Source organism: Etheostoma spectabile, chromosome 11 (assembly GCF_008692095.1).
Source record: "Etheostoma spectabile isolate EspeVRDwgs_2016 chromosome 11, UIUC_Espe_1.0, whole genome shotgun sequence".
NCBI classification, from domain to species: Eukaryota; Metazoa; Chordata; class Actinopteri; order Perciformes; family Percidae; genus Etheostoma; species Etheostoma spectabile.
This window is the reverse complement of record NC_045743.1, coordinates 9745675-9756754: the sequence shown is the minus strand read 5'-3', so window position 1 is coordinate 9756754 and position 11080 is coordinate 9745675. Positions and strand designations below refer to the sequence as shown.

General features: G+C 37.8%; 2 protein-coding genes across 2 annotated transcripts; both read right to left on the bottom strand.

Moving 5' to 3' along the window:
* gcgb (glucagon b) lies at positions 1–2202 on the bottom strand. Its single transcript, XM_032529870.1, has 4 exons — positions 1976–2202; positions 1756–1861; positions 720–875; positions 1–495 (listed from the first exon to the last, which is right to left on the bottom strand). Exons 2-4 carry the CDS (start codon positions 1848–1850, stop codon positions 375–377), a joined length of 372 nt encoding a protein of 123 aa, XP_032385761.1. The 5' UTR covers positions 1851–1861; positions 1976–2202; the 3' UTR covers positions 1–374.
* Positions 2203–2598: 396 nt separating this feature from the next.
* On the bottom strand, positions 2599–10857 carry fap (fibroblast activation protein, alpha). The gene is made up of 26 exons (XM_032529727.1): positions 10593–10857; positions 10309–10390; positions 9610–9699; positions 9401–9495; positions 9217–9291; positions 9016–9068; positions 8821–8893; positions 8459–8579; positions 8217–8371; positions 8007–8104; positions 7757–7886; positions 7609–7647; positions 7420–7518; positions 7255–7325; positions 7101–7154; positions 6822–6946; positions 6610–6660; positions 6312–6410; positions 5595–5664; positions 5298–5492; positions 5052–5106; positions 4860–4959; positions 3652–3710; positions 3466–3538; positions 3253–3326; positions 2599–3038 (listed from the first exon to the last, which is right to left on the bottom strand). Exons 1-26 carry the CDS (start codon positions 10593–10595, stop codon positions 2937–2939), a joined length of 2241 nt encoding a protein of 746 aa, XP_032385618.1. The 5' UTR covers positions 10596–10857; the 3' UTR covers positions 2599–2936.
* Positions 10858–11080: the final 223 nt, after the last annotated feature.

The following is an 11080-nucleotide window of genomic DNA, read 5'->3' as shown; positions in this document are numbered from 1 at the left end:
AAAGGTATTGAGACTATCTACAGATGTAATAATCAAAGTTGCAATTCAGATCAATAATGTGATTGCAACATATTCTTACAAATATTATGTGAGAAGAAAGATTAAAAATGTCAAAATGTGAAATATTAATCATGATGTGAATGCTTGATTAAAAAAGTCACACAGCATTTACGATTGAGACACACTTCAAACATACTGTAACTTTTTTTCTTCCATTTTTGAAAACATTTCCTTCAACCACTGAAGGCTGACAGGGCTTCTTATGAGGGGAATTTAATAGCATGACCAAAAAAAGACTAGAACAGATTGTGAAACATATAATAGCACAGGGTCAGTGTGAATAGTTGCATTATTTTGGGAGCTGTAGGTTGAATTTACTCTCTTCTGCCTCGGCCAGTCTTCAGCCAGGACACAAACTCCTTGGCTGCCAGGTCCTGCAGGTAGGAGCTCACGTCACTGGTGTAGGTGCCGTCTGCATGGCGTCTAAATAGGCTCCTGTAGACACATTTAGATGATGCAGTAACAATAACTGTATATGTAATAGTGTTCTCTGTCTCTAATACCAGAGGCATACAGCAATTTACAGTATTAATTCGACAAGTAAACCATACATGTGGTCTTCTCAAAATATTACAGACTTGATTTAAATGTAATTCTATGATATAATTTACAATATGACACCAAGTTGAAGTGATTCAGTAATGAAAGGGCGCACTCACCCGTTCCTTTTTGAGTTCTTTAGCCACTGGACAAAGTCTTGTGCTCTTCTCGTCTCCAGATATTTGCTGTAGTCGTTGGAAAATGTTCCCTCTGAATGTCTCTTCATGTTTGGGAGCTCAATGGGTTCGGCCATCATGGAGTTTTCCGCCAATAAACTAGAAATTATGGGGATAATAAAGCTTAAGACACACTCTCAGCTCAAACACACCCCTTTTCTGTCATATGTCTGTACATGCTTACCATTTCTCATGTCCTCCCCTCTATGCCTTTATAGCTCTGTCCTTTCTCTTTATTGTATGGTCCCCGTAGGGATGTTCTACTAGCTGGAGTCCTTGCGACTCAACTGTGTAAACCGGCATCATTCTCATCCACCAATAACTACTCTTACATTTTGGAATCAGTAATTATTTCTGCAAATTTGGATCTCGATGATGCAGTGATCATTGCTTGTAAAAAAAATGTTCAGATTCAATTAAATAAGTAAAGTATGTATTCAAGTAATTAGAGCTTTGCATCAGCTATAGGAGACACAACATAACTAAAAAATATAAATATTAAAATGCCAATATGTACAGTATACATGACACTACAAGGAAGGCATTAAAATACATGAAACATAAAACACATCATCTCACACAACTCCCTTAAAATACCAAATTAAAATGAACTTTCCCTATGGGTTTTGTCATTAAGAATTACATTTGACATAATGGTATAGGATTTTCCTATTAACAGCTGATTCTCTGAGAGCAACACACGGAGCTGTCAATGGCAAAGCAGTCTGCAAGCACATATTCTTTGCCTGACTTACTTCATAAAGTTTTGGCCAACTGGAGCCCTCTCAATCAAAAACAGCCATTAAATTATGTGAGTACCTAGCTGTTTGCTTCGAAAGATTTAATCCATTTTTTCTTTTTTTGCAGCTCAGGATGGTGTCCTCAAACACTCCCATAGTGAGACCTTTCTAATCCTGATCTTTGCTAGGGGAGGTTTTTAGGCCAATATGAATGAGACAAAGCTGAGAGCTGATCTTACATGGGGTTTCGGTCTGTGTCCTGGTCAGGCATCTGCCAGCTGCTTTGGATCATAATGAGGAGCAGGACTCCAGCCAAAGAGTGAGCGCTTTTCATAGTTTGAGCTTCTGAAAGATCAGGAGCGAAAGACAACAAAAGGCTATTTCAATGAAGTACATGAGGATTTAATCTCCTGTAGAAATTATGGATGTCTTAAAGGAGGAAGGAACCAAAATGCTCACCTGTGCTCCTTTCTGCCGAGCGTCCAAGAGAAGTATTGTAAAGTGCTCTGATTGGTGTCCTTCTTCTCTCTGAAGCTGTTTCATGGTCCCCTCTTGATCTGCTCAGTCTTATATAGTGAAGCTCAGGAGCATTCTCCCAGGTGACTCCCCCGTCACTGAAACCTCAGCATATCCTCTGTTACTCTCAACCCATTAGTCAGCTTCCGTCTCAGTCCACTGAATGTTTGGCTTTGATGAAAAAAAGCAATATGGGTGGTAAAAGTGGCTACTTTAGGTGTTAAAATCAAACATGACCTCGACCCTGACAAATAAATACTGACAAATACAGGCACCTAAGAGTTCAATATACTGTCTCTCAGTGTCATGAAACAAAAACTGATAATGTTCATTTTAATCACATACAGCTAACAAAGCTTTACCTTTAATAAACCTGTCCAATATTCTCTCCACATGAGTTTCACATGAACATTGGAAATGTGATGTTATATTTTATAAAGTTCACTATGATAATTCATAGGATCCAACTAAAACATGTTGGGGGTTTATTGACAAACACAAAACATGCACATCTTAATTTGTTTTAATTGTAATCTATGTTTAAACATAAAGGATGGAACTGTTTCATTTCAAAACAATGTTTATTACAACATGACAACATGACTGCAACACAAATTACAACATTCACACAAAAAATCAGTGCAGTGCAATTGATCTATTGTATGACATCATATTCAACCATAAATGCATGCAATGGCTTTTAGTATTTTATATAATCAAATGTTGGATATCCTGACAAAAGTTCCCTAAATCCACATAAAATACAAATGCTCATTTGTATGAGCAGTAGAACATCCATTGTAGTATAAAAAACACTTCAGAATATCAGTACAACAAAAAAATACACTAATTAAAAAAATTACTGTGGTAATGTTCACTATAAGTGCTGTTACATTCTTCACATCTATTTGGGATTAAGGAGGCATTTCTGCAGGAAGTGGCTCATGAGGGTGTATGTATGATGGAAAGCTGAGCCTCTGAGACTGTGGTCCCTGTCAGTGTACCACTGAAATAGATGGAAAACATTAGTCCATATACTATTAAATTATTAAAAAATATTGAATATTAAACTCATTAAATTATACAAATTTTAACTCATATACTGTACGTTTTGGACATTTGTGCATAATACCACATGCCAGTCTTTTCCATTTAAAACTTTCACTAAGTCAACACCATCAAGGCCAATATTAGTCCCACTTTCCTGAGCCAATATTTACCATCGCCTCAAAGTCCACTTGCTCGTTCACCAGAGCTCTGGAGATCTGTGCTGCCTGCTGGAAATGGACGTTGTCTACAGGAAAGACAGTGCATCAAAGCTCAAGGCAAATATGGTCCATTTGTACAAGGCTTCACTGTGTTACCTGGTACACTGTTGAGAAATAAGGCAACCACATGCTCAGAAACTGAAAAGAAGAGTAATTGGAACGTACCATCTGCTGTGCCATGAACCAATAGATAGTCTACTGTTTTGAAGTTCTTTGCCCTGGCCGTCACTGTGGAATTCTGTTAAATATAATAGAAATGTCAATGTTAATAACGTACTGTATGTCTCAAGTCAGAATTGTGCTGTTGTTTGATAAGGTTATTGTGAAAGAGCTGACTTGTGTAATATTTACATTGTAAGAGTCTGAATTCTCTGTGGGCTTGCCCATGTAGCGTTCAGTGTACACTGCATCTACAAAAAAACTCAGTAAATACCACAGTTGTAAAGTACATACTATACAAATTACAGTAGGAAAGAAGTTTTATAGAGAGTTAAATAATGAATGAATCCTTAAAGTGGAACTCCACCAATTTTACACATCAAAGTCTGCTTACAGGTCTTAAGGTGTAGTGCTGAATATGTACAAAAAGTTATATAAAACTGTTGTGAATCCAGAGGGAGCTCTGTGAATTCTGATAAATTGGCACAATTGACACGTCATGTGTGGTCTGTGTCGGCTGGGGCTGAAAACTACAAGTTTAAGGGTTGTCTGGGATTGTGGAGTTATAAAGAAGTACCACACCTCTGTAGCCCACATCCTCAATCTTACACTTCTGGGATTGCTCCTTTGCCGCAGGATATGCTGGATGCACGTGTTTTTAATGATTTCATGCCACTTTCTTTGTGTTGGAATTTTAAACTCTGATTGATTTATGAGGAATGTTTAACTGCTCCTCAGAGCTCTGCATGGTAAATCGAGACAGCTAGCTAGACTATCTGTCCAATCTGAGTTTTCTCTCGAACAACTAAAACAACTTTTAAACGTACACGTTCCACCAAAACAAGTTCCTTCCCAAGGCTTTTTTGCAGTGTCTCCATGCAGAGCTTTGTGCCGCCCATGGCGATTGTGATTGGTTTAAAGAAATGCCAATAAACCAGTGCATGTTTTTCTCCCATGTCGGAGTGCTTTGTGGAGTTGCCAGATGCTCCTCCGCAGTGTAAGGAGGATAGCCGGCAAGCCTAACAGCCTCTGTAACCCCCTTCTCATCTTGGCTTGAGGCAAGTGGCTCAAGGTGTCATGAGCCAGCATTAGCAAAACACACCGGACTCCAACTGAACTATCGGTGGTTGGGTTACATTGTGGGTAACATAGGTGGAAGGTTCTGGCAAGGAAGATGAATGCATGAAATACAGTAAACAATTATATCTCTGGTGCTACTGCATCGACTTTTACCCTTTTTTCAAGTATCTATCGTGAGCCTGACATTGTTATAGAAACCCAATGCTAAATCAGTGGAGTACACTTTTAAGTACACTGTGAAGAATTACGTCAAAGGAGGTATATAGTGCTCTCAGAATAGACTGTAGAAGTATATACTAAATATATGTATGTACACCAACCATAATATTCCCACTTGGCCACTGGGGCAACTGCTATTCCACACTTGAAGAGTCCACTTCCAGCACCCAAGGCCATTGAGGTGACGTAGCCACCATATGACTGAAGGTTAGAATTTAGTGAATGCAAACACATTGAATAACAAGATAAGTTAATGAGAAATACAGAGAGCAACAAGACAGAGTGCAACTTACCCATCCCCAAATTGCTATTCTGTCTTTGTCGATAAAACCCATGTCGATGAATTTCCTATAAATAAAATAATTTATTAGCTAACAAGAATATATTTGGATATCTACTAAACAACATTTATTACAAAATCTTTAAGAATATTATCACATAATGTTGCTTGTCACAGAAGGGTGAAGCCAAAAAATGAGATCACTTCACAGTGCATGTGATATAACATGAGGTAGTTGAATGTTCAGACACTACTTCACCTCACAGCTGTTATCTGATCCTCCACTTCAAACGTTCCAAGGCGCCTGTAGATCGCGTGCATTATTTCATCGCCCTGGTAGCCGCTCCCCCTTCCGTCAAAGCTAGCAATGATGATCCCATGTGAACTGGAGAGGTATGTGCCCCAGTTTAGCTTGAAACGATAATCCACCTGCTGACTACAGGGGCCGCCATACCTGCACCGGTCAGCAACAGCATTTATCACACAATATCACAGAAAGGAATGCTCACTGAATTAGTATATTGTGATGGAGCGCTAAGCAGTGCCGTTTACTTACACATCAATAAGAAGAGGATATTTTTTAGACTTCTTGAAATTTGGTGGTAACATCATTTGATACCAAAGATCTGTTGGCAAATAAGTGTAAAAAATGTAAAAAAAAAAAGAAATTGTAAAAAAATGGTTACATTTTTTTCAGATGGATAGGTTTCTACCCATCCAATAGCTGATAAATATTGTTATTCTGTTCTAAGCTCCATATAACTAATGATGAAATATATCTAAATTTAAAGTCCTCCCACTCAGAAATGTGCTTTTTTTTGCATATTGTTTCTTCCCTTCACTGTGCAGAATGATGTATGTGCAAAGACACTAAAATACTTTTTTCACATTCATTTGCTGAAGGGAGGAAGTTTCTTTGTGTAAATCTGAGTAAAAGACGTGTTTGTATGAGCAGGATTTTGTGACATCACACATGGTTTAGAAGCCAATCGTGGTCAAATATAAAACTTACACGAGCGTGAAATGGAAGTGGAAGCTTAAAATCTCCAGGGCACATGAACTGCGAATGGACTTCACAGTTAAGTAGAAGAAATCTTGTACCAAGTAGTAGCATTTGAAATTAAACCTATTTGTATATTCCTCATTTGTTTTCATTTTTTTTAATGAGTGTGTAAAAAAATCATATCAGACACAGATTATTATTCAAGGGTATTATCTTGTGTATCTTCAAACATACTGTAAGGGATTTTAAACATGTGCTGTGTTGTCTCACCGTATCCTGCGACCTTAAGTGTGCCATACTGCATTGTTGGCATTTGGAATTCTGACAGAATATTTTCCAGTTCCTTGTTCTCTTCAAGAACAGCGAGCTCTGAAAAAAAAGATAATGTAATGTAATAACAACAACCATAAAAACAATTGTCATACTGAAAATGACTGTGCACAAAAAACTGATATAAAAGCAAAATATCAAAACTTTTTCTACCTTCAAACACCCAATTATTAACTGAAAAAGAAAAATTGAAATAAATAACTTAATACAATGGGCTTGGGTAAGTAAGTAGACAAACCTGCACCTGATCCCCTATTGTCAGTGAGTGTGTAGAGGGGCAACCCGGGTCCTGGAAAAATAAATAAATAGAAAATGCACAAACAATTCTGTGCGACTTTAGAAGGCTTAGCTCACATTATTGTTCACAGATGCTCCCCACCATATATAATCCCCAACACATGGACCCTGAATGAGTTATTGCTTAACAGAAAATGTTTCTGGGTAACTTACCGTAGCAATCCATTCGGTAGAAAGAGGCGTCAAAGCTGAAGTAAGCAGAGTTGTACTGACACCTGTCCTTACGCAAGCCACAGGTGAGACACCGAGGAGCAGAAGGGCTGCTTCCAATCAGAACCCTGATAAACAAACAATTTACGCTAGTTATGTCATTCAGTTGATGCCAGTTCCTAATTTAGTGTGTTCTTGCTTATTAATCCCAATTAGCTTTGGCTGATGTGTCTGCTATTCTTCCTGGGCTCCAAGAATTCAACACACAGAAAAATTCCTTACTTGTAAAGATCTCTCTTCCCAGGTATTCCTTGGTACTCATTACTCACAAAATATCTGTCGAAAAGAGTTTTAAACAAGTCATGTTTACACACATTTTCTTTCAAACATTTTTTATTATGCAGTTTTGCCAGAGATGTACGTCATCATCACTCACATAGCATCTTTTGTTAATTTGGATATGTAAATGACTTCCCACTTCCCAGAGGTAATAGGTGTTGCTTTGCCCTTCACAAAATAAGTGAAACACTCAACATCAAAGACATGATGGTAGCTAACTGTGCAGTACATTTTGCATAGATATAACTGAAAGAATACTTACATCTTTCACATAATGAATATGTTTGTAGCCCTGAGTGTCACTCATCACTTTGTAGAAACTGAGTTTATCATCAGCAAAGAAAAGAGGTAAGGGCACGTACTAAAAAAAAGGTGATGTTTTACAGTCATACACCAAATCAATCAAATCAATAATTAACAATCACTGGTGGCAGATTTTTTGGAAACTTACATGGCCGACCCATCCCGTCTTGCTTGCTTGCTCAAATTTCTATAGAAAACAGACGCATTTATTGCAGTTAATTCACTTTTTTTTTTTACATGACCATGAAGTCAACACATTGGTCGCGATCGAGAGAAGCAGAGACGCTGCCAGCTACCTGTTTTTCTTTCCAGCTGCTTCCATCAAAGTCATAGATCTGTACAACCACATAATTCTGTTTCCTTGTGACCCACTGCACAGCAACGCGTTCGTCTGTAACCCAGGTCACTGAGCACAACATGTGATCGCTGAGCAAAGTCAAGAGAAAGTGACAAGGTAAGGCAGACCATGAGGATATTGACTTTGCCTCTACTTTCAATGTTCAATGTTTGATTTAAGTAATGTTATGAACTGAAGAATATACAGACCCAGAAGCAACAGAAGCAGGAGCAACCACCTGTGTGGGGCTGGATGGATTTGTGGTATCAACCACAAACAGTTTCACCTTGGTAAGGGGAGATCCAGCCTGCACCAAATAAAATCAAATGTAATTCTTGATAAATAATAAGAGTGTATATAGTTTATGCTATTAAAATAAATATTGAAAATCAGGGCAGAATTTGGATTGAAAATCCCACCTTTGGGTACGGAACAGCCACTGTTTGAGGATATTGTTCGGTTCCATACCATGAGAACTCCACTTTGTGAACGTCTGTATCATTAAACTCTGCATAAGCCAAATATTTTCCAGTTGATGACCACCATATTGCCCCGTTTGATGCAAACACTTCCTCTGAAATTGTTGGGAGAATTAAGAAAAATCTGTAACCATCTTTCATGTAGAGACACATATATCTGAGAAAAAGTTAACGTTACATACCCTCATATACCCAGTCAGGGACACCATTAAGGATCTCATTTTTTTTACCATTGTGGGTCACTTGTACAGTTTCAGCAGTGACGTTGGACTTGAAGAAAACGTTAAAGTCTGAAACGTAAGCCTGCAAAACAAAAGGTAGTTAGTGGCGGTAGCTTTAGATCATTTAGTACAAGTTTTAGTACACTTTCTAAAACAGTCTTGCAGGAAATTATATTTATTTTGGAGTCCCATGTTGCCTCACATACCAAGGGAGCATAAAAAGGCAGCTTATTTTAAAGCCAGTGATGCTGAAGCAGCTGTAATACTGCTAATTTCAACTGAATGTGAAGACAAGGCTAAATGATAACATGGAGTCAACTTACATATTTGTTTCCTGTTGGGGCGAAGGCAAAGTACTGCACAACGGTTGGAAAGTTCACAGGCGTAAGAAATGTTCTGGAAAGAAGAATGAAAATAATTTAGGATGACACCAAGTAAATCACTGCTTTTTGGTTTGATGGGTGTGTCCATATAATGATAAATGATTTACTGTATCATAATAAATCACAGCAACTTACGAACGGTTCCTGTCATAGATGGAGTACGAGGCTGTGAATGAATGTCTCCATTTCTGTTGGAGCACAAAATTTGATTTCAGACATTCTTATCAGTTGTTTTTTTATGATCAAACTTAAGGTGACATATACAACAGACCTCTTTTAAAGTCAAGTTGAACTATTATAACTGGGAAACATTCATTGGGAGTTTTAGTCTCTCACCTTTGTAAAATTGCTTTCAAAAGCGATGTATTTATAATCACCTGACAACAGGTAATCTGTGGCATCCACTTGAGCCTAAAATTAAAATGATTATGGAAAGATTCATATAAAATAGGTTATTATTTAGTAATAACATTGTTTATTGTTACAAAATGTTTAAATTTGAAATGTATATGTATATTACAAAGGTTGAATTGCTCAAATATAGTGACTTCTCATTTGTTTTAGCATTGTGGAGGAAGACATTCCCATCTCTTGTTTTATGCAGATACTCATTATCTGCAGATATAAAACACAATAAATATGCTTGTGAGAGATTTGTACACAACATCCATATATTATCTTGCCTAGAAAAAAACTGTATAATAAAGGGGCTTTGACCAGTGGTGATACCTGATGTCCAATACAAATTGTAGGATTTCCACCTAATGGTGTTGTTGAAGTAATCTTGGAGGGTAAAAGGCCTTTTGGCACGATCAGATTCTGAAATTATGAATATGCTGCATTAGTGCTTGTTGCCTATAACATGAGAAATCAAGGGGAGGAAGAAGTATTCAAAATGATTTTTTTTATATGTATGCTACAGCATGTAAATCGTCTTTGACAACTTTGAAAAGCGTTATATAAGTCTGATGAAATATAATTTGTATTCAGATCTTCTACTTAAGTAAAAGAAACATCACTGTAGTTTAAGAATATATAAATACCCTGTTACAAGTAAAATTCTTGCATTCAAAGTCATACTCATACTCTGTGATGCATTAATGTCCCTTAATGTTGCAGCTGGTAAAGGTGGGCTAATTTTAATTGCTTTACATACTGCTGGATAGGTTTACATGCAAATCTAAATTTAGCTAATATCAGAAATGAAAACATTCCTCCATCTGCTCGTCACAAGGTGGCGCTCTAACTTCCAGCAGCATGCTGTTACACTGATGATACAATTGGATCAATAGGACATCCATATATGCAGACAGCAAAAAAACTGGAAAAAATGAATGAATCAAGCGCAAACAAACACACACACACACACACACACACACACACACACACACACATACACACACACACACACACAGGCCTTGAACTTACTGCTGAAATAAACAGCTGGGATCGTTATTAACGTGATGACGACAGCCGCCCCTATCACCCCCCACAGCACCTTGCTGCAGCCCTGTGAAAGGTGAGACAAAAGTTGCGAAAACATCCTCTTCTTGAAGTCACACACTAGCTGACGCTGTACGTTCTCGTTTTGTAGTAAATGTATCCCAAACAGTGAGCTGCACACTGTCCACAGTAAGTCAGTTACATGTTTAGTTGTATTTTTTATTGTACAGCATTTTCTCACTATTTAAGCTGATAAATCATTTACTGACCATGATGCAGAAGGAGTCGCCGTGAAGCTCTCAGTCTTCAATATTAATAATCCTTGACGGTCGATGATGTGGAGTTTAAAGTGACTTCTTGGACAAGCAGCTTGGTTAACATACTCTAACAGGAAGAACTCGTAACAATTAAACTAAATATGGCAACATGAGAAAACTGAGCTGCGTCCTACTTTTAGTTGAAGCAAGGCTTCTCACACTTCCCGCTGCATTCCTGAGGAGTCCGGCAGCAGACAGAGATGCCTCCCTGAAGTCTGCAGCCCGCTCAACTTTCCAAGAGCCCACAACTTGCTGGTATTTAGGAAGTGGCTTTTTCACCGAGGGCGCGCAAGTCATTCCTTCAACAAATGTGAGAAAACAGCTAGAGATAGACCTATTTTCCAGTTGTGAAAATAACAATTATAACAATAATTGTGTTGGGCAAGTGATTAGTTGGGGGAGTTTTTAGTAGAATGTGGATTAATTATTAAGAACACAAA